Source organism: Tympanuchus pallidicinctus, unplaced genomic scaffold (genome assembly GCF_026119805.1).
Source record: "Tympanuchus pallidicinctus isolate F22 unplaced genomic scaffold, pur_lepc_1.0 scaffold15, whole genome shotgun sequence".
NCBI classification, from domain to species: domain Eukaryota; kingdom Metazoa; phylum Chordata; class Aves; order Galliformes; family Phasianidae; genus Tympanuchus; species Tympanuchus pallidicinctus.
Window position 1 is genome coordinate 36,350,787 of NW_026294669.1, and position 23,077 is coordinate 36,373,863.

The 23,077-nt window shown below is 44.8% G+C and overlaps 2 protein-coding genes across 4 annotated transcripts in view; one reads left to right on the top strand and one right to left on the bottom strand.

Moving 5' to 3' along the window:
- The first annotated feature begins 253 nt into the window (after positions 1-253).
- Positions 254-4,538, top strand: S100B (S100 calcium binding protein B). 2 transcript variants are annotated; one of them, XM_052674558.1, is made up of 5 exons: positions 254-397; positions 802-834; positions 1,039-1,978; positions 3,269-3,421; positions 3,642-4,538. In XM_052674558.1, the coding sequence occupies exons 4-5, from the start codon at positions 3,284-3,286 to the stop codon at positions 3,780-3,782; spliced, it is 279 nt and encodes a 92-aa protein (XP_052530518.1). In that variant the 5' UTR covers positions 254-397; positions 802-834; positions 1,039-1,978; positions 3,269-3,283; the 3' UTR covers positions 3,783-4,538. The 2 variants fall into 2 exon arrangements, with proteins under 2 accessions (XP_052530518.1, XP_052530519.1); XM_052674559.1 differs by lacking the exons at positions 254-397; positions 802-834; positions 1,039-1,978 and adding an exon at positions 3,105-3,133.
- A 2,972-nt stretch (positions 4,539-7,510) lies between these two features.
- Positions 7,511-23,077, bottom strand: part of DIP2A (disco interacting protein 2 homolog A) — a 102,606-nt gene continuing 87,039 nt past the window's right edge. Inside the window, exons 30-39 of one of the 2 annotated variants that reach the window (XM_052674527.1) lie at positions 22,721-22,851; positions 19,698-19,866; positions 18,628-18,798; positions 16,733-16,762; positions 15,497-15,558; positions 13,833-13,890; positions 13,254-13,328; positions 12,452-12,626; positions 10,178-10,301; positions 7,511-9,478 (exon numbers count right to left, since the gene is read on the bottom strand). In XM_052674527.1, coding sequence (XP_052530487.1) covers positions 9,226-9,478; positions 10,178-10,301; positions 12,452-12,626; positions 13,254-13,328; positions 13,833-13,890; positions 15,497-15,558; positions 16,733-16,762; positions 18,628-18,798; positions 19,698-19,866; positions 22,721-22,851 — 1,248 coding nt within the window. In that variant the 3' untranslated portion in view covers positions 7,511-9,225. The remainder of the gene's footprint in view (positions 9,479-10,177; positions 10,302-12,451; positions 12,627-13,253; positions 13,329-13,832; positions 13,891-15,496; positions 15,559-16,732; positions 16,763-18,627; positions 18,799-19,697; positions 19,867-22,720; positions 22,852-23,077) is intronic. The other variant, XM_052674528.1, reaches the window with a different exon arrangement.

Consider the following 23,077-nt stretch of genomic DNA (forward strand, 5'->3'; position numbering starts at 1 on the left):
GACAAAAGCCAGTAGAGCATCCCCGGCCCACACAGCTGCATCCACCAAAGCTTTGCACAGTGGGTGTGAAGGAACCTGTCCGTGCCCCCTTTTCCTGCCGGATGTGCTGCGTCTGACCCACCCTCACCCTGACCCCAGGGATCAGGTGGTGCCGGCGGAGGAGCCACCACCCATCCCCACCGCGCCAGGGCTGCAGACCTTTGTGCGCGGCGCTGGGTGCGCCGGCTGTCTGTTGGGCATCCCCATGGTGATGGCACCCATAAAACCATCGCCGTGTTTATGGGCCGGCGCCGCCCGCGGCACGGCAGGGCCCTATATATAAGCGGTGCCCGAGGTCGGCCCCGACAGCCTGTGTGCTGCGTGAGGACGACGCTGGGTTTGCTGTGCTGTCGGTTCTGTAGGTGTTGAGCGGCAGAGCCCAGCGGGGCAGCAGGGCGGGCTGTGGCGGGGCACGGAGTCCTGGAGCCGCGCGGCCCCGAGGACGCGGGCTGGGCGCGGGGCTCGGCTGTTCCTCGCCGCGCGGAGGGGGTGCGTTAGCAGGGTTGGGTTCTCGGCATCAGCGAGGGAAAGCACGAGCCTGAGCTGTGCCGGGAGCGCAGAGGTGAGGGTGGCTGCTCCCGAGGTGCCCAGATGGGTCGGGATGTCCGTGGGGACGCGTGCGGGACGCGTGTGGGTGGCACTCTTTGTACCCGGGCACACGGGGCCACGGCTGGGCTGGAGGCCTGGGGCCACGGGGATGCCAGGCACGAGGGCCGTGCACGGCGGGCAGCACTGACAGCGCGGTCCCTGCTTCTCTTGCAGGTCTGTGCTGTGAGATGTCATCCCCACACCCAGGTAAGTGCCCGTGGGTAGGGCTTGGGCAGCCCTGGGGGTGCCTGCGCTGCCAGGCCGCTCCCTGCCCACGTCCCCTGCCGCCGCTCGCAAGCCGCAAGCCCGGTCGTGCCGGGGGCCAGGAGCCTCCCCCGGCAGCCGGGGCACTACAGCTCCAGCAGAGCCGCGTGGCCGTTCCGCAGCCCTGACGCGCACCTCTTCCTGCAGGGCCGCACGGAGGGCCGCCGCCGCCGCACGGAGGGCCCGGGCACGGAGGTCCACCGCACGGTCCTCCAGGACATCATCACCCACCCGGCCCCCACCTGCCGCGCCCCCATCTGCACCTGCCGCGCCCCCATCCGCCTCCGCCGGGCCCGCACCCGCACGGCCCCCCCCACTAGGCGCTGAGCCCCGTCGGCAGCCGTCCATGGCACGATTCTGTCTTCGTCCCTCGGCTGCCCGGTAGCCGCGCTGCCGCCGGGGTCTCCCACCCGCCCCGTGTGGCAGCACCTCTGCCGGAAACAGCAGCTCGGGCTCGGGTTGAGGTCGGCAATAAAGAAGTCCTCTCGGTGGCTCTGTGGTCTTTGTGTGTGGCGAAGGGTCTCCGCGCCGTGCCGGCCGTGCGCACCGCAGGGCACTGCCGCTGCTCGTTCGGGCGCGAGGAGACGGACGGAGCGTCGGCGTTTCGGGGGCTGCCCCGGCACACGGGCAGCCCCTCCGCGAGGCTCCGCGAGGGCACGGCCCGCGACGGGCGCCGTCCCCTCGGTTACGCGCACGGAACGGAGCGGCCGCGCTGCCCCCGGGCTCTGCGGAGCCCCCGGCCCACGGGTGGGATCGCCGTGCAGCGCCGCTGCTTGCTGCTCAATGCCTCCGTGCGGGCGGAACTGCGGCACGGCCACGCACTGGCACCGCGCTGCTGAACGCCCGGGGTTTGGTTCCCCCCAACGGCGGCTTTCTCTGCAGCGGCTCCCATGGCCGCCGTGGGTCGGCAGCGGGTCAGTGCAGGTCTGTGTGCCGCTGCGCACCGCTCAGCCCGTTGCCGGACGCCCCGGCCTCCCTTTGCCATTGGCGCCGGGCGCTGCGGCACGGGTGAGGCTCCACGCCCACAGGCATAAGAAGGCCGTCTGCCGCCGGGCTGCAGCCGCAGCGCTGGGCATCGCCAAGGGAGGTGAGAGGGGAGAGAGGAGAGGGGAGAGGGCTCGGGGATGCGGGACGGGGAACCGGCGACGGGCAGGCGGGCGGGGCTGCTCCGGAGCTGAGCTCTTTACTCACCGCAGAGGCCGGTGGAGAGCTGAGATGATGTGGCAGATATTTACCCGTGCGGAATGAATTAAACGAGGACCGGCCACCAAACTGTTGGGTTTTTTTAACCCCAGCGTCAGTGCATTCAGCAGCTTCTGGGGAGATGCACTTGTATCCCTCCCTGTCAGGTTATATTTGGTCTGGCTTTTTGTGAGATCTGCAGGAAAAGCAGCGGTTACTGGTAGTCCTGAACTGGTCTCCGGGTCGTATGTGTGAGGAAGAAAGGCAGAGGAGTTGCCCTTGTTTTCTCCTATTGGCACCTATCAAAATCGAATCCTGCTCACTTCCCCCTGACTATTCATTTGGAAATGGGCCTGCAGGCAAGAAAGATAGAGGCAAGGGCACCTGAAATGGAAGGGAAAGCAAAGCCTTTCTGAAGTGCCTCCCTCCACCCCCACCCTCACTTGTTCCTATCCCAATAGGTAGAGCAGTGGATTGAGCAGTAGGAAAAAAAAAGAATAGGTGAGGTGACAACATTCATGATTAAGTGCCTGTTTCATCAGCTGAGAACGTAGCACAAGGATACTGTCCAGTTCCTGCTGCGTTTTGATTAGTGGGGCTTGAGGATTTGGGTCATCCAAAGGTGGATTTCTTTCCCATAGGGAGTGCCAGGCAGCAGGGCTGAGATGCAGCCCAAATACAGTGAGACCTGGGGGAGGTGTAGCAGTTCCATGGCCTGGAGCTGCATGGCAGCTCTGAGCCAGAGCTCAAGCCCCATCCCAGGCACAGACTGGTGCTCTGTGCTTCCCACAGCCCATTTCTGCTATGCAGGTTTCCCAAAAGCACTGGCAACACAAGCTTAGCAGATGACCCTGTCCCACTTGTCAGCTAGCTCAGCACTTATAGGAGATGCAGGAAGCCTCCAGGGTTTTGCCACCTGTCTCCTTCCAGTTTTCTCTCCTACGCTCTGCACACAACACCTGTCTGTTCCAGGGAATGCACCTGTCCCACTGCCACCACTCCTTGTGCTGCAGCTCATCTGGAGCTTCTTAGAACCACAGATCCTGGGATCTTCCCCAAAGTGAGAGCTGCTAGCAGAGCTTGTCTGCACCGCTGTTGGGTGGGAGGGTGCCTCAGGGTACTGGTGCTCACCAAGCAAAAGGCATCACTGCAGCCTAACCCTGTTGATGTGCCCATTGCCTCCCTGTGACCTCAGGACTGTGCTGTGACCATGTCTGAGCTGGAGAAGGCCATGATCGCCATCATTGATGCTTTCCACCAGTACTCTGGGAAGGAAGGAGACAAGCATAAGCTGAAGAAATCGGAGCTGAAGGAGCTCATTAATAATGAATTAACTCATTTCCTTGGTGTGAGTATTGCCTCCTACATAGCACACCTGGGCTCAGGCTCCAGCTCCCCAGGAGCAGGTGGTGGCTGGACAAAGCCTGTGTCAGGGCTGGAGGCTTGGGTTGTACACTAGGGAAATTTCCTTCCCTGGGAGGGTGATAGCCTTACTCTGTGGGCCTCAAGGTGCCCTGGTAGGGCTGCTGTTAAGCAGATGCAGCTTACACCTGTTTCTGTTCTTTCAGGAGATCAAAGACCAAGAGACTGTGGACAAAGTCATGGAGGCACTGGACAGTGATGGGGATGCAGAGTGCGACTTCCAGGAGTTTGTGGCCTTCATCGCCATGGTTACCTCTGCTTGCCATGAGTTCTTTGAGCATGAGTGAGCTGGTGAGAAGCAGTTGAGCAGCTCCCACTCACGCTGGAGAGATGCAGAGCAGCACCACTCCTCTTGGGAAAAGACTGGATGCACTTGGGAGCTCCGTGAAGTTAAGCTTGTGCTACTTAAGCAGCTTATTAAACTCTGCAGCTTTGTGAGCTGAAATGCCCATGCATCTTGGGAAAGCCTCTTGGACAGTGCCCACCTGGGATGCTGTGTGTATGAATCCTCATCGCAAGCTCACTCCCTGCTGCTGCATGCAAGGGACAGGCAGGGGGCTGGAAGCAGGCGGCCGCTGCAACCCGAGGTTGCTGGCAAAGGGAGAAGGAAAATTCAAGGGTTGAGGCAGGGAGTGATGCAGAGAGGCTGGCTAGAGAAGCCTGGCTCTGAGCCCATTGCGCTACACTGAAAGACTCCTGTGACCTCTGTGGGCTCTGACTGCCCTGTGCGTGCTACTAACCCTGGAGACTTAGCAGAGCCCATGCAGTCCTTGCCTGCTCAAGACACTCCTGGCTTGAAAGGCAAAGCATAACCATGTAACAGCTCAGGCTTTTCTCCTGTCTATGAATCCTCCTGCTTGTAGCTGTCTGCAGAACTGGAAGTGAAAGCATAGGAGGCTCCTGGGCTGGGCCAGAGGCATGCATTGGCAAGCTCTACAGGCTCAGCCAGAAGGAAGGGGAAAATCCATACGTGATCAGCTGCAGCCTTCAGAGCATGTGGAAACAATGAGAATAAAATGTTGGTCTGGTCTTTGGGTCATTAATTGGGCTCTGGTGAAAAATGCATCCTTTTATTCCCAGGCTTTGTACACCTTGTGCTTGCCCTGAGTTGTCAATGGTTGAGGAATACAGCCTCAGAGCACCACTGCAGTTCACACTGGCAGCAGGCTCATTTGCCTAGGGTTCTCTTTCAGCTCCTGTCTTCTATCAGTCTGCATTTGCCATCTGGATCAGGCACAACTGTGAGTGGGGCATTCATGGCTAGGAACAACACAGCAGCGTCTCCACTACAAATTCACAGTAAAGAGGGCTGTGGATTATGTTGTATTTACTTTGTAATGATTCAGTGAACAAAACAACCTAGTTTTTGACAGGGATCATCTTATTATTCTAATTTGCCTCCCCAAGCAGTGGCAGAGGATGGTCAAGCAGAGACATGCATACGAGAAAGACAGTATCTTGTGCTCCATCAAGAACTGAAAAGGTTTTGCTATCCTAAGGTAGTGCGCATCCAAGTTACTTCCATTACATGCCTGACATCATTTCCTTGTACTGCTCACTTTCAGTCATGTCCACCACTTGTACAGATGGACCTGAGGACATGAAGGGACAATGAATGAGGAGACTGTCCTAGAGCGTCCCACGGTGAGGGCAGCTTTACCAGCTTTAACACTCACAACCCCGTCTTAAGCCTGAACCCAAGTTCATCAGAGGGGTCTCACGCTCCAGCAGAAGGCTTTGCAGGTGATGCTCTGGCACCCACCTTTTTGTGAGGGTTGCCAGTGTGGCATATGGATGAGGAGCCCTTCCCTAAGACAGTCCATTCAGTGGCTCAGCACAGCACTGTGGTAGCTGAGAACTGCAGCGCAGCACCAGAGCAGGCTGCCTTGTCCCCTGGGCAGCAATGAGAGCAAGAGCAGGAGTGAAACTATACATCTCCACACACATTTCTGGCAGTTAGAATGATCCACCACTGCTGGAAATGCACAGGGGACTCACCTTGCACAAGAAGAAACTGGTACTTCTTGTCAAAGAGGAGGAAAAGGGCGTATCTTCCTTCAAGTTAGGTCCCCTGGTAGTTATCAGAGCAGCACTCCTCTCCTGCAGAGCAAAGCAGAGCTCTTCTGAAGCAACGAAACAGACTGCACAGGCATGGGCCTCAGCACCACCCGGTCTGCACAGCTCTGCTCCTGCATCCACTGTATGCAGCACAGAAGATGCCTCAGGTTTGTGGCTGATGGGGAGGGTTGTCAGAACTGCAGAAGGCAGACATCACAGCAGGGCTGAAGGAGGCTCCAAGGATTCACACAATCTACTAACATCCATCTGGACCAGGCGAGATACTTAGAAGTGCCAGACCTGGCTGCAACAGATCTGCAGAAAAACAGCTCTGGCAGTGACAGGTCATTCATCTGGTAATTAATGTGACAGACCAACACATCTATTTTTATTTTGTTATGCTCCCATCCCTGCCAATGTAAACAGGCCAGCCTGCTGGATACCTGAGGTGTGTCCAGTTGCACTACAGTTTTTGAAGCTAGCACTGATTAGATTGATCTGACATAGCACCACGCCCAGCAGGACTCAAAAGCTCCACATTCATCATTTATGGAGTGACTCTCCATGGAAAGGGTAGTTTGTTAACAAGGAGCTGTGTGGAGGCACCATGAGCATGAAAGCCCAGTGTGATACTAGCTGTGCACACAGGATGTTTCTGACACCTTACAGAAGAGGATACAAAGGGATTTCCCACCAGAAGGGGCACCAACAGATAGTTTCTTCATATTAAGCACCCTGTTGAAATATGAACTACTTGCCAGCAATACTAAAAGTGAAGCAGAAGGAGAAAACACAGCAGGAGGGGGCTGAAATATTTAACAGACTCAAACTTACAACACAAGAGAAGTGACAGCAAGGGGCAGCTTTGATGCATATGCACTATATTATGGTTCTACTAAGTTACATTTTCCTAATTCAAAATGATGCCATTACTTTTCACTCTGGAATATTCAAATTGGGACAGATGACACGCATCCCAGTGTTCTGAAGGAACTGCCTGATGTGGTTGGCAAGTTGCTTTTCATCATATTAAAAAAAATCATGGCTGTTAGGTGAAGTTCCCAGTGACTGGAAAAAGAGAAACATCACTCCCATTCTCAGGAAAGGAAGACCCAGGGAACTACAGGTTGATGAGCCTCATCTGGGAAGATCATGGAAGATATTCCTGGAATAGATGTTAAGACACATGCAAGATGCAGAGGTGATCAGAGACAGCCATTGTGTCTTCACCAAGGGCAGATCATGCCTGAACCATCTGGTGGCCTTCTATGATGGCGTGATAGCTTCAGTGGACAAAGGAAAGGCAACCGATGCTGTCTACCTGGACTTGTGCAAGGCCTTTTGTGTGGTCCCACACCACAGCCTTATCTCTACATTGGAGGATTTGAAGGCTGGACTATTCAGTGGATAAAGAATTGGATGTTTGTAGCCAGAGAATTGTTGTCAACAGCTCTGTCTGCATAGAGGCTGGTCACAATTGGTGTCCCCCAGGAGTGGTCTTGGCACCACTGCTCTTTAACAGCAACAAAGAAGTGGGATTGAGTGTACCTTCACAAAGCTTGCTGATGACACCAAGCTGAGCGTTGCAGCTGATCTCCAGCGGAAGGAACACCATGTACACCATCTAGACAGACTGGTATATGCTCACATGAGGATCCATTAACGAGGCTGCAGTGTACTCTTCCCTCCTGATGCTCTAAAGGATGTGGAAGCCTATTTTTGCTCCCTCAAGCTGAAAAATACACTTCAGAAGAAAGTGGCAGCATTTCAGAGAGCGATCTGACTTCAGTTTATTCCCTCTAACAGATGTTGCAACCAGAACATTTACCTGGCCTTACCCACTGTACCGTAACCGCCAGGGCATTCAAGCACTGAACTGCTCAAAAAACAAGTGAACACTGTGTACTGTAAAGAAATTAGTTTCTGATCCAGCAGCCAACATTCATAAAGTCAGATGTTCAAGAGCTGTTTTGAAATGTTTAATGTGCTTTTGTTTTAAATCTTACAAGGCAACTTGTCTCACTGTCAACCATATCAATACAAAAATCTTACAATGCTTTATCTGCTAAAAAACTACGACATTAAAATTGGGGTTAAGTAGTTCTTCCTCTTTGCCAGCTGTTGTGTCACAGGGATTGCTCACTGCTAAAGGTTGCTGTACTTAGACAATAAGTTACACAGGTTCTGTACATAATTACAGTCATCATATGCAGCTGTATTATACACCACGGTCAAACATCACGAGGGCAAAGAACTACTGTATATGAAAGCTTTCTGTTGGAGATTTACTGTTCATTCGTCAGACTCATTTGATGTTCTCTTATCAGAAGACTAACATCCATCTTTCTTAGGCACTGATCCAGGCAGAATAGCCTTGCAGAAAAACCTGGCTCTTTTGCCAAACTCGTGCATTATATTAAAAAAAAAAAATTAACGGAGCTCAAACTTTATTAACTTTATAAAAATAATTATTTGCTACTCTTGTTCTTACCCTCAAATGCAGCAAGTATTTGAATAATTTCACATTCTCTTTCTGAGTTAGGTTTACTGCAGTACTAGATCAGGCAGAAACTTCAAAGCCTTTTTTAGCCAATTGTGCCTATGCCACCTGGCTGTTGCAGCTGGAGCAAAACGTCTGCCTAAATACAACTAAAAAGATGAATTGTAACCAAAAAGACCCACCTAACTAACACTGAGTATTCTTTTCATGGTGGAAAAAAGAATCACCATTGTACGTTTCAGCAAAGGATATTAATGGAAACCACATTGTAAGGTCATGCTTTGTAAACATTTCTACAAACGATTCAGACTATTGGCTTTGGAATGAGTTTTTAAAGACTTGGTGTTATGCAGGGCAGTAATTAACAGCTAGAGCTATTAAAACAAGTAACTTTAACGTGATGTTATGAGAGCAAGAGCAGTGAACGCTCCCGCATCAAACAGCTGAGTATTAATTTAATATTTTATTATAAAGTTTATAGCATTACAGAGTTCAGCATGGCACACTAAGGAACCTTGTTACAGATGCAGTATTTGTTTTTGCTTGGTACAAAAAAGCTGAGCAGCAGCATAATTGTTACATTGAATCCGAGACTGGAATGAATTTGTTCTGAATAAGGATGAGTCAGTGATTTAAAATACAAAGGCTGCATTTTTAAACCTCAGATATGTGCAAAATTCCTTTCAGTACAGTAGAGAAAATGTTAAAGATGTGTGCAGTCTTAAAAGTTATGCCCCAAAACCCAGATACTGCCAATATATTGCAAACAATCACATGTAGGGGTAACTCAAACTGGTTACTAAGAACTTTCCCTATTATTTCCAAGAGTCACAGCTGGTGTTTGCTCCCCACCCTGCCTTATGTCCTTTTATGCAGTGCATCAAGTACTGACATTCACAATTATTGTAAAAAAACCCAAAACCAACAAAAAAATTGGTCCATGACAGTTCTAATAAGCTTCCTTCAAGAATTCCAGTAAATTCTAATACAGCAATAACTGTTATAATGGATTTACGAAAGCAAACACAATTGAGAGATGAAGGTCTGTGAAGATTAATATCTCCATTTTTCTAAGTTCTTCAACGGTTTTAAAAACATAACATATCAATTCAAATGCTATTCAGACAGTATCTACATTTTGGTGCTTTAGCCTTGATGCGATTTCCTTTCTTTCACATGTTGTAGGCAACATAAATAGGATCCAACTGGTCAGCTAAAAATCCGTCTCTCAAGTGCATTCGTTGTTTTTCACCACGGGAATTGATAGGAATAACTCCTGGGTCCACGATGACTACAACACCTACTATCAGATAATGCTCCTCCAGAACCACGTTTGTTACCAGTGCAACCAGGTCCAAGGCTTCTTGTTCTGAGCCTTCTAACTCCACAACCACCACAAGCAAATTGGTCCATGTAAATACAGCGCTGTTGGCATAATAAAAATGTTAATGTTGAGAAAAACAAAGCAAACCAACAAACCTCACTCAAAGGAAGCTCTCAAAAACAGACTCGCTGCAAAGAATTAATGCATCGACTTCAATGGTATAATTAATGGGAAAAATCCATGCAGTAAGAAGAAAATATGTATAAATCAAGAGATATCAAGGCTGTAACTCCTTGGGGTATTCTATGCCCACTGTTTTTGTATCGTCTCTGTACAAAACACAGGAACCATTAAAATTTCACATTTGGTATGTGCATGCTTACCATTAATGTACTTTTACACATATCTAGGTATTATTAAAGGGAAGACAAACCCTTCAGTCTCCTTCGGGACTGAAGAAGACCTACAGTCAAATGGTGTATGAAATGAGAATGTATTTACAAGATCCAACCACCAGAGAAGTCAACAATCCAACATGAAGCGTTCCCATTCACAAGGATCTCTTCATCTTTCAGGCTATTAAGTTTAAACTGTGATAAAGGTGTGGGCTTTACTTATTTATTTATTTGAGTGGAGTGGGAGGGGTGTTATATCGATTAGTTTCTCTCACTGCTCTATTTTCTGAGCAAGGTTTTGGTGAGCTCACTCTGCAAGTTCTCAGTCTGGCAGGCTGTCCTGCAAAAATTGACTCCTGCTCTGGAGGATACAAAAGGATACAGAAAAATAACTGTGTCTCTTACCATTCTGCAATGCTCTTATGTGCTCTTATTACAGAGGTCTCTATATCAATGGGGTGGTACCTCATTCCTCTGAGCTCCAGTGTTTCATCCAAAGAACCCACTACATACAGGGCATCATGCCTTTCTGCAATAGAGCACAGACATTGAAAATGTCAGCAGATCAGAAGAACATCAGAATGTTCTAAGACATTCTTGGTGCTTCCTAGGAGCAAGAGTGTTAAACGCCTTGGGCTCTATTATTTGGAAAGAAGAGGACTGCAAGGTCATTTAGCACTTCTATCCATTGACTTCAAGCAAGAGAAAATAGACTAAAAAGAATTTCTGGGTCATCTAGTTCTGCCTCTTTCTTACATAATGTAATCTCTGTTCATAAAAATAATCAAAATCCACTGTTCCTTTTGTTCCAATATTCTTACCAGAGAACTTCTCTCCTCCTATCATTTCCCCCTATAATTTTCCCGTTGTTCTATGCTATCAAAGTTCTCAGCTCAAGTTAATGCAGAGAACAACCCTATCCATTTCTTAATCATAGCTCTCTGAGGATTAATATGGAACATACTCTACATACTGCTATGTTCATTCTGTAACTGTGTTCAGTTTAAATTCTCTGTGCTTATTTTGGAATTCTGCTCAATCATGTAACTAAGAAAGCATGCTGGGAAGCAGCCCTATATTTCGTGCATACTTACTGACAATGTGTTAATTTATGACAGCTGGTCCCTCAAATGCTAACAAATTTAAGAACAACTGACATTGCTTCACAGCTAGAATATCTCTGACACATGATTTTTCAGGAAGCTACAAAACACAAAATGGTGCAGTAGTAAGGCAGCTTTACCACCTCAATTTCTTGTTCTTTTTGAATGTCTGCTTGCAGACTCCCATTTCTGTCCATGACTAGCTTTCTCAAGAAGAGGGAGCCATTTCACTTTGAATAGTGACAGAGGAACTATTCTCTCTCAGTATGCTGTTGGGAAGCAGACTGAAGCATTAATACAATGTGCCCAGGAGGAGCTCAAATAACTACCCTAGGAAAACTGAGGGGGAAGAAAGCAAGGAAAGCTTACAGCACCTTGTTTTAAAGGTTTTTAACAAGACCTACCAGCTTGGAATGAGAAGATAACACAGTGAAGCCTTTTCAGGGACCCAGATCTACTCCACACGTCAGCTCTCACTCGTATTTTGAGACCATGTCCCTTCAATGTGCTCTACAGGAAATGAATTTACTGAGCTGCAGAGACTTCTCTCGTCAGACCAACACCTCTTCTGTACTCAAGAACCCCAGGGAGACTGAACAGTGGATGGGACAATGACCTTTTCTTAATGGCTGATATAACAGAGCTACATCACGGGCTCTGAACCCTAGCCTGGTATCCATTGCAAAGGACGGGGCAGCTCCTCGGCCAAAGTCGGAGCCTTCAATAAATTGCCCTCCCTGATCACCATTTCTCCCTCATACAGCGGAGGAGGGCAATGCACGTGGCAGCCCAGACAGACATCTCTGCTCATAAGGGGAAAAACCTATTATTCTGTCTTCTACCATGAGTGATTACAGGAAATGTACATGGCGTCTGTGAACCCTACAGCTACGTATCCAGTGGCATCGATGAGTGGGACAGACACTACTGATGTTGATACTCTTTTTCTTAAGATGTTTAAAGACTGCCTCTTTTTAATGCCCGATAATCAGAAGAAATTTTGTTTAAGAAGAAAATAGAGCAGTTTTTCTTCTACTTGTGTACTTCTCTCAAAATTAGACACTGTGGTTTAAACTGGAAAAAAAAGGTTAAGTGAACACCTTACTTTCTATACTGGAAAAATTGTGTGGAGGTTAGTCTTCCAGACCTCTTATTTCACTAAGGCTGGGAAATGGCTGGTATTTGTGCATGTCCTAAAGCTGCTGAATGAATTAGCATGATTAGTATTCTCTGGATTAGCACTGAAATAGCAAATTCTGTCTGTAGGGAAGGAGGTTCAGAGAAAAATTAAGTAGAAAGACTCTCGTGCTGCTATTAAATGTGCCCATATTACTTTGGCTAAGTGAACATAAATGAAGATCCTGCTTTCTAAATCAGTAGAGCATTATGAATGCCTCACTCTGCATGATTACCTGGTATCATTATAATCAACAAATATATGCAGAGTAAGAATTCTTGTCATATTCAGCACTACTCTCTTTTGGAGATCAGAATGAACCTGCGGGACAGCTTAGCTAGCTCAGTTTCTCCAGGAAGGAGCCAACAGGCTTCTGTAAGTGCATTTGCTCTTTCTCACCTCCACTAGCATCAGTCAGCTCAGTTCTGCGCAGGAAGCCCAGGTACCCAGTCCGTGCCCATAAGGTCTGAGTGTCTCCGAAACTCAGGCGCGCAGTGAAGTGGTCGGCGTGCAGCGCTTCTTCTCCATACACTGTGTAGTAACCAGCAGCATTGTGCGGGCTGCTCACCCATATCTACAGGATTAAAAAACCCATGAATGTAGGGGAGCTATTCCAAAATTAACATAGGTTATTTTGCCAGACTCGAGCAGCTTCATTTTTGATTTAAATGTCAGGATGTTGCCTTATTAATTTCTGCTTCATAGAAAATTACCACGAAAAAAATGGAGTAAAAATGAGTTTTATATACATGTCATTGGAGAAGGTAAAGATGAAAAATGAACTTGGCATTTGACATACTGGAAAGGGACACCTGTTAACCTGCAATCATCTCTTAGAAGATTGGTATCTTAGTACACACAAATCCAAATGTACATGAAAACTGATGAAACCAAGCAGCAAACCTCATTGCTACTATCCACTGGCAGAGCTATGATGATAACAAGGTATCCACTGCCTCCTGTAGCTACCAATCAGACACAAACCAGTTAGCTAATATCATCTGGTCCCAGCATGTAATGTTTTTGCAGAAGAGGGAGAAAGCCATGTGGATATTCACAGAAGTATACCAAGTTCCAGCTCTCTGCTCAGTTCATTTCCTTGCCACATTAAAGTGTCTTTGGCAGTCCAAATAAGACATGCATTTATCAAATATGATATAAATCACTGCTGATAAACAAAGCACAACATATCACAACTTACCTCTCCTAAATGTGAGTCACCAAGAGGTCCCTTCGTTTCTGTGTGTGCTATGATGACTTTTACCCCTGGAAGGATCTTCAGCAGGAAACAAATGTTTAAAACTGAAGTTAACAAAAGTTGAATTCATCAAAAGAAAGGTAAGTAAGTTAATAATGAAGAGCCACAGAAGTCAACAGTCTGTGCAGTTCTTTCCTCCATAGGTATCAATCATCTCTTTTCAGTTGTTCCATCATTTAACTTATTTTTGCAGCTTGTATTTAGCTGCAGATCTTTCATGCCTGAAAAATGCTTGCAGACTCCCATTTCTGTCCATGACTAGCTTTCTCAAGAAGAGGGAGCCATTCCATGAAAAGGTCTGTGATTTTCTCAGCCACAGCAAGCAACATATCATATTACTTCACTTTCAAGCCTTGCTTTATTTTAACTCTTGTTCATTCTATGCTCTCTCCAGTGCCTCTCCTAGATATACTGTGATTAATGAAGCATATTCAGCCTATCATTGCAAAGATTCTGTACTCAGAGATGCAGTTCACCACCTAGAGAAGGGTAGTGAGGAAAGAAGATTGCTTTGACTCTCACCTTCCCAGACTCCATAAGTGGTAAACTGTGTGGAGAACCTCTCTCTACCAAACGTACCCTGAGAAAATAAAAAAATGCATTTGTAGAAAGATCCATTAACTTAAATAGAAGGAAAACAGACATGTTTCAGTACATCCAGCGTTGTCCTATCCTGCACTGACACAACCACAATGATGCCAGCCACTTGTGCACAGAACAGCTGAGAGTTTTTAGCAGTTTTCAATACTTCACTATCAGCATTCCTATGTGTGACGTTTCTTCTAAGAATCAGAAATTCAGCTCACTAGTGAGATGAGTAACTAATTCCAGCTGAACTCTAAGGCTGCAGTTCCACCAACACTTCACATTCATCTTCTTTATTGGGCTCTTTGGGACTTCTGCTTGCCACACTGAATCATAGCAGTGTTGGTAGTAACTACAGAAAGTGAAGAGCAAGCAGCCTAAAGAGAATGAAGTTACCCAGTCCATTAGTAGCATCACTTACGATAGCAGAGTTGCAGTAGGAGAAAAAACTGAGTGCAGTAAGAGGAGTGTACAAGAGAAGACGCTGCTATCAATTCTGCAATATTACACTAGTGCGACACTAGCTAGAATTAACTTATACAAGGGGACCATTGAGACTATCGCTGAACTGCATTTAAATGCCAATCAGGTTGATGACATGTCTTCAGCAGCTAAGATCTAAGCATCAAAAAACAGAGACACCGTAAAAAAAAAAGCTGCCAGTTAACATCACTGGTTGAACATTATCAATATGAAAACAATTAAAGCCAACACACCAACTGTTGATATCTAAGTGTTAAAATAAGTACAGAAACAAATACATAGATGTACAAACACTATTAAAATTACAGGCTGAACTTGATACTGCCAGCAGTTATATGAACAAAGTTAACTAAAAGATGAAGATAATACAAAAATAATGACTACAGATTAGAACCGATAGAGCTTATCCTCAGCAAGTTTCCAGATGATGTCTGAATGGGTGGCCTGTAGAAAAAAAAGTCTGGGGGGGAAGCTAAGGGTACTTTTTCATTATTTAAATGATAATTACAGAGAAAATGATGCCAGATTACTCTGAGTTGTATGCTATCAGAAGAGGCCAGGGACAAAAGATATAAGAAGAGAAATAAGAGTAAGAAATACATCTCAAGATCTGGGTGCCATCCTCAAGACATGAACAAGAGCATGAACAGAGTACAGACAGATCCTCATCCTTGGAGATTTTTCAAACTGAACTGGCCCTGCTCTTCAGTAACCTAATGAAGCCTTGAAGGTTACCCTGCTTCGAGCATCGAGTTGCATGAGGAACATCCTCTAATCCTGCCAGCCAACTCTTCCTGCAATTCTGTCACTAACCAGACAGCTGGCAAGTCACCTTTTGCTAGCAGTATTATTACATAAGTAACAGCTAATGAGCCTGAACAGTCAGTCATTTCAATGGGGGTCTAGAAAGGAAGAGCAAAACAAGCGATGATGTGGAGGAAATGCCAGACCACTTCTAACACACAGGATTTGCTAGGATGGAGGTTCCTTTTAATTCAGTGATGAGGGATTAGCTGCTGCCAAGGACATTTCAACAAACCAGGGTTATTACCACATGGATGATTTTTCTTTTCTACAATCATTTAAAGGTTAATGTTTTAGCATAACACAATCCGTACCTGTCATGTCGAAGTGCTCTCATATCTACATAGACTGTTGTTGGATCCGGTCCTGCTGTTCCCTAAGAATACAAAGGAAGTAACAAATTGAAAATAAGCCAGAAAATTCTGTTTTCATTTTCACAGACAAGTAAATCCACAAAATCCTCTCCCCCTTTAGTGACATTTATCAAGTAATGCCCTAATCTACCAAAAACACAGTAAAAATATTCCCCCTCTGGAGCAACTGCCAGAAAACACTGATGTTTAATGGAATTATGTCTCCATTTCAGAAATGCGTTCAACAGAAATGCATTTTAGAACACAAATTAGTAAATTTATCAAAGAAATCAGTAAATGAACACATAGACCAAGCATGTATTTATACAGCTAACTCTTCAAGTTTACAAAATTTTGTTAAGCATCTCCTCCTTAGACGAGTAACAACAATAGCAGACACACTATATATGCATAAACCCACGCCGACATAATCTCTCTCTTAAAGCATGGCTGTTCTACTTCATGTAAGTTTTGTTAGCTTTGAAGAAAAAAACACTCAAGTGAATCATACCTCTCACTTTTACCCCCTATCTTCTCAAGACTCCTCAAGTAACAGTCTGGACAAACGCAGACATCTACTGCAGCCAGGGGGTAAACAATCTGACCTACTCTGAAGAGAGGTCAGATTCCTGAAACAAATCCTTTTCCCATCATGGGAACAGGGAACTTGTTTTTGTTAGTGGGTTCCCTCTCACCCTTCCAATCATAGTTTAATCTCATGGTAATTTGAAACTACTGTGAAATGTGTATTTAATCTAAAAAGCAGCCCAGGGGTCAGCGGTTATTCTCCCCTGCACAGGGAAATTCAACATAGCTTCTCATTTTGTAAGTGTTTTAAAATGAGGCTGCTTTGTCCTCAGCTCCAGAGCACGGTGTTGGGAAACAGCAACCACGTCTTTATAACGCCATCCCCTTCACCTGATGCAGCACTGCTAAACTGTCAGATAACGGTCTTTATCTTCAGGAAGGCATCACTCATTAACACCAATCCTTGCTGTATCTCAGTATTACTTGAGAATGAGGTTATGTGCTTCAGCTGCACGTGTTTTTATGAAAAAATAACAACAACAAACACAACACGCACTGAACTTCAGAAGGAAACAGCTGGATCAAAATTCCCTCCAACAGGACGCGTTCTACGCAGAGCAATGCTACTGGACCAGACTGACTTTAGGACACATACATGCATCACTATACCTGTTCAGCCAGCTTGCCCAGCCTGTTTGGCTGACAGTGGGACCACAAACAGAAGTAACAGAGGCCATCAAAGTGTGTGAAAAGGAGAGAAAGGGAAAAAAGAAAATACAAACAAAGAGGCACTGGAGACATAAGATACACACAGTAAGACAGAAAACAAAACTCATACTGTTTTAGAATGAGGAGAAATTTTTCCTTTCAGGTTACTTAAGAGCCTGACATTTAAAGTGGTTCACTGGAAAACATGCAGTCCTGGTAAATAAATGAGAAATTTCAGGCAGAGCATACGTTATACCTGCTGTTTTATCACTAACCCCTCCTGCACCTGAACATATCTAAACAGTGCTAATAACTGCAGAAATACCAGTCCAGGAAAGTTGGAAGGTGTTACCTATTCATTTGCAAGCCAATTTGTACAAATACCCAACGACTTTGGCTATCAATCTATTCATTCAAATTCACCAATAGAAAAATATCTGGTACAGTTATCACTTTAGAATAAGGAGAAAAAGAGGGGAAAGAAACTAAGAGAACATCCAAGAATGAAAGACAAAGATACAAAAGTATAAAATAAGGAGCAAGCTGAAATGCTTGGCAGCCCCACACTCCTTGTGATTTTCCTGCATTATTCTTCTGCAGGAAAAACTTAAAAAACAAACCAGCAACTAGCATGAAGCAGAAGCAGAGTGTTCTACCATAAAAAGAGTCTGAAGAATCACAGTTCTCTGCTTATGATTACCAGGTGCTGTTCTTTATACAATCTGCCAACAGGTTCTTTTGTTTTTTGTTTTTTGTTTTAAAGAACTGTCTTTTAGATTCCGAAAGCTGCTCCTGGATCAGTTTCATAGGTACATGCCTCCAAGCTGGAATGCAGAGGAAGCTCTTAACTGGCCCTACAGTGATCTCTTTCTATTTAGTTTGCAGAGTCCGAACAACAAATAGCCACAATGCTTTTTTTTAGAAACTCTTTTTCAGACAGGACATTCAGAAAGTTATGCTTTGATCCCTGGCATCTGATATGTTCTGTTCAAGGAATTTAGAATCCTTTCTGCATGCAGTTCTTAATTTCATCTATATATCTTCCCCCCCCCCCCCCCCCCCCTCCCCCTTTTTTTTTTCCAATTTTTTCTACTAATTCATAAAATTCCTCTGGACATATTTCTTTATAATTTGTTATTTAGAAAATGCTAAAGATTCTACCTCCTGCAGTATGCACGACAACCAAGTGAACAGTTATGAATGACACCTGAATACCAGCTGAACTCTAAGCTATCAAAGATGAGTCTGGAACACTGAACCATTGTCCCCAGTCTGTGAAGTAGGGATATGCAATACAACTCTACTCTCCATCTTGGAGCTTCCAATTTTATACCTTTAGCTGGAAAAAGCTGAGCTGAGATGCACACATGCATGTGGATAATGCTCACTTTAGATATTTCAGAGTTAAAAGCCAAAGCGAAACTAACATCTGTCAGCCTTTCCTTGGTCTGTAAGATAAGAGTTCTTACTTGGGGAACTTTTGGCTACTTTTTAACAGCCAAAATGTGCATCACGTGAAAGTAGAAATTGTGTTCCTCTAAATATTTACTACACTTATGAGCAAGAAGTTGTGTATTTTTAGTACTGATCCTGCACAGCAGGGAGGGAAGAAATTTTGCAAAGCTGATCCACCATACAGAAAGTCAAGTCAATCGGTCAATTAGTACAGAGAGGAGAAATTATCATAATCCTCAACTTCAAGGCTTATTTAGCATCTTGGTGAAGAAGCAAGCAAGCAATGGAGTTGTAGCTTATACAGTTCATTAGGAAAAGAATATGCACAGCTGAACATGACTTCCCATAATGTTTCCAGAGATATCATGTACAAGTGTAAGGAATAAGCAGTTCAATCTCACCTGTAAGCAAATTGCTACATTGACCCTGCATCCAAACGTGGTGCTCACTGCACGAGCAGAGAGACCCAGGTCTTTGAATAATTTGGAGAAAGACTGTGTTAATGCAATCCTTGGTCTCTCCTCTGCAACCACCATACATGTTCGCACACAGGACAGATTAACTCCTTTCATCTGGATGCAGAAAACAATACATTTTAAATCTGAAATCAGCACTTCTCTAGAAATAGGCCATTTAAATATGTGGAACTGACTTTCAAGTACCAACTGACATGAACTCGTTAAACAATATGGATTTGGACTGCATTCAGTTTGGTTCCATCTACCCAAAACAATCTTCTAAAACTGTGCCAAGCAATTTGGAGGCAGAATTAGATGGACAAAATGCAAACCACTCCTGTCACATAGCTGCAACACAGCCACTCATCGTTTTGAGCTGAGAAAACAAAATAGTGTTTTGTCTTAGGGCTGGACAGGAAACCATGTGAAGATCACAAGAGACCTGCCTGATTCAAGTGCTGCACAGTCCAGATGCAGGTAAAGCACTTGAGACATTACAAGTGCTGGTCAGCACGAACATGAACTTGTAACAACTGGTTGTCGGCAATGATTCCTCCCAGTGAAGTCCAGGAGGACAAAAGGACAACTGTTTTTTTGTTTGTGTATACTAAGAATAAGCACAATATAATCACCTTCTTGCACATAACAAGCTGCCAAACATTCTCAGCAGAAGCCCTGAGCACTTTAGTTATGAAAGCCATAGGAACTCTCCTACAGAAGAGGCAGAAGTGCTTTCTCAAATAAATTAAACCTCAGTTAAGACATTCCCTCAAACACAAATGAGTGTATAAGCATGTAATTATAGCTTATAGAAGATTGCGTAATTTTTAAATTCAATACATTTGATGTGAAGAGACTTGAAAACTGGTGAGACCTGCCAGGTGTAGGACTGGAGTGGGGGGGTGGGCAGAGGGCAAGGGTTTATATTTTCTCTTTTTTTTTGCTGTTTTTTTTTGATCTTCTAAGATACATGCACTGGTATGTCAGCGTGTTGAACAGTTAAACTCACTTACTCGGAGCATATCAGTCTGTGTCCCAAGCCCTTTGGTGCACATCTCCATCACTGAGTAAGAACAGAAAGTGACACGCACTTTGTACTGGCTTACAGCAGACAGCCACAGAGACACGTTGCTCTCCAGTTCCAGAGGAGGGACAAGGATGGACTGATGGCCCGAATACACACTAGGAAGAGGGAGAAAAAGGCACATGAAAATTTCAAGCCACCATAAATAGTGAAATATTATGTAAAGCCAAAGGGAAGCAAAGAATTGCATTAAAACTGAGAGCTTGGTATCTATTTCAATTTCTGCTAATCTCCACAGAAAGCATCCCACTGGATTTTCACCTGATCAATTGGCTATGAATGGGTTGAAGTTAAGTCATACATTTGAAGGTCAGTGTTTTTGTCTTGCCAGGTTGCACTGAACTATAGGCAATGCCTTGACGTTTAGGCAACTTTTCTATATATGTAAACTGTAGTTAAGAGAGAGAAAGAACACGTGCCATGCCACCAGCCTTTGTGTTCTGCACAGAGCTTCCTCCCACAGCTGCTTCCCTTGCAGACCATGGCTGCAGAGCTGTCCCCCAGGCTTGATGCTGGCATGCTGCCACCATCTTTACACTGCTACTTGTATAACAGCTGGAACTAGATGATCCTTCAGGTCCCTTGCAACTCAAGCCATTCTGTGATTCTACCAATTTGTGAGGAAGAAAAGCAGCACTGGGCTGCTGCTGCACTTTGCATGCCAGATGTTGCTGAGTGGGGCCATGACTCAGCATTTCCCTGTGCACTTCCCTGTGGGCTCAGAGCTGAGGGAGCAGCCATGGCCCCACCTCCTCGTGGGGGGAACACGCTCCCTGCCTCTCCTCACTGTCCCACATCCTGTCCACAATGCCCACTGCCCAGCACAGGCTGCATGTGCCACTTGTGCTGCCCCCCAGCAAAAGCAGCTCCCTCAATCTACCTGTGGAGTGGGAGGAGAGATTTGCTAGGAAAGGTGTTTCTGCAGGGTGTTAAAAGGAAGCCTGGCGTGCAGCACTGCAACTGGAAGTATCTAATATCTCCTGTCTTTAAAATTGGCCTCCTTCCTGGCAGACCATAGCTGGGGATTTGTCACTTTCATCAGTAATATTCAAATTGAGAGTAATAGTAAAATCCAGAATGCTGAAGTTACTTTTCTTAGATGGTTTCACATAGGAATTGTGTGAAAACAGCACAAACAAACCTCCTCCTATCAGAAAAACTGCAACTTAGAAAGGAGTAAGAAGTCTTTCAGGGTTTCCCAACTAAAGCAAAGCAGGCATAAAAAAACCCCGAATTTAATCGTAAGAAAAGTGCAACTGCTCTACCAATTGTTTTAAAATACTGTAGGTCACCTCCAAGGCATTCAGGCAATTCATTTTCCCATCCACCTTGCCGCCCAATTGCACACGTTCCATTTCCTTCTAGAAATCTTGCACTTTTCTGCCAAGTGAAATCTAAGGTATCTTAGTTTGTGAGTGATACGCCAACAAGCAAAGCCAGAAAATGTTCATATAACTACTGCCACTAAAAAGGTAGCATTTTTTAAGACATTATTACAATTACAGTTTTTCTTTGAGTTAAATGCATCGTCTGCACATACATTGCATTACTCAAGTTTTTACTGGAATCTTCCAGCCTCTACCACTGGTCTGTCAATTTTGAAGTGTCTGTGTGAAATACTTAACTTGGAATCAGCTAATGTGTGTGGACAGAAAGTCATATTCAGAATCACATCACCTTTTAATATTTTTTTTCTTAACATTATTTAGGCATTTCAAGACAGAAAATGCATGACCACATAGTCTCAAATTACCAAATGTTTTTCGGATCAGTTACTGTTAAGAAAATCAGAAATGCCCCTCTAATATAAATGTATTTTATATTAGAAACGCCCCTCTCTATATAAATAATACAGTTTATATTTAAAAATAATAGCACCTCTAATTGTTTTTAACAAGCAGCTTGACAGAATCATCATTTCTCCCAAGGAGAGTCAATGTATGTTTGCAGTGGGAGATATAATGGTTTGGGTTTGTTTTTTTTAAGTGTTATTTTATACTGTTTTCTTTTTAATTTAAACACTTTAAAGTAGATAAAACCATTCCATAACAGGACAGTCTCACAGAATTGGTGCTAAGAACAAAGCAACAACTTGCATTAAACAAGCATTACATTAACTCTTGTATAGAGAGCATCTCACTCATAAACTTCCATTTCTTAAAAATATGTCTATAAATCCACACACAGATGTTATTTCTCCCATCTCTGGGCTTTCTTCTCCTACCACCCTGCCTCATTTTACTGACAGCATAAATTATCAAATGCTACCACAGGTAAGTTTTTGTATTCCTTCAGTCCACTTCCTTCCCACTTCGGGGCATTAGAGAGGGAAGGAGCAGGTTAATTACAGAAAATGTAAACTTCTTTCATGAAATAACCCTTCGTATTCGGTTTCTGCATTTTCAGTGAGGCAGCTAAAGGATGTTTAATGCCTAAACCTTCAGATTGCTTAAAGTATGTGGAATATTTTAACAGACCAGAAAAATAAAGAACTTTGCTTCTGTGCAAGACTTACTGCATTAGAGCAGTTATCTGACTAAGTCAAGTCAGTTCTCATTCATTTTAAGAAATACTAATTGCTTCCTTCAGCAGTATTTATTAATGTATAATACCAATTCTGCAATCAATGCCTTAATTCTCTTGTAAAAAGACACAGCTTGTCCACAGAGAATTTAAAAATATTTATTTAATCAAAGTGAAATAGACAACAAAGTCCTTCTGTTTTCCCCTTGAATTTTGTATTTGATTAATTACACCTGCACACCTGAAGTTACTCAAAAGTAACTGACTTACTTAAATGGCCAAAAAAGTGTGTTGTTATGAAATACCTGCAAAAAGTTAACTGAGCTTACTCTGTCAGTCTCACCCACTGTAACTAGCTTGGCATCTAGGGGAGGGAAGGGAAGGGAAAGCAGAGGACAAGTGTGAAAACCTATGATTCAAATATCATACCTGCACAAGCACCACAGTGCAAACCCCAAACCGCAGTAGGGGTCAAGGCAGATGGCAATCTGACGTGAAGGGTACAGCTCACACTGTAGCTTTATGGAGCGACATAAGGCACTTGTAGCTGCATGTGACATCTGTAAGGGGAAACCAGACTCTCTGATAGGACTTTCTTATTAAAAAGCATCATGTTTAATAACTGACAGAACTGTTTGCTGTAGAGATGTGGCAACAAGAAGGAATTTTTTAATGCGTCTTTCAAATAGGAAAAAAATACAAATCCAAGTTTTCAGGTAATTGGTGACATCTGCCATGAAGCCAAATGATGTCAAATAACATCACCATCTCTGTGACAAACCACAA

Coding starts and splice junctions, on each gene's coding strand:
- S100B (XM_052674558.1), top strand. CDS start 3,284: ATGTCTGAGCTGGAGAAGGCCATGATCGCCATCATTGATGCTTTCCAC. Junction 3,422..3,641: donor AATTAACTCATTTCCTTGGT/GTGAGTATTGCC, acceptor CTGTTCTTTCAG/GAGATCAAAGACCAAGAGAC.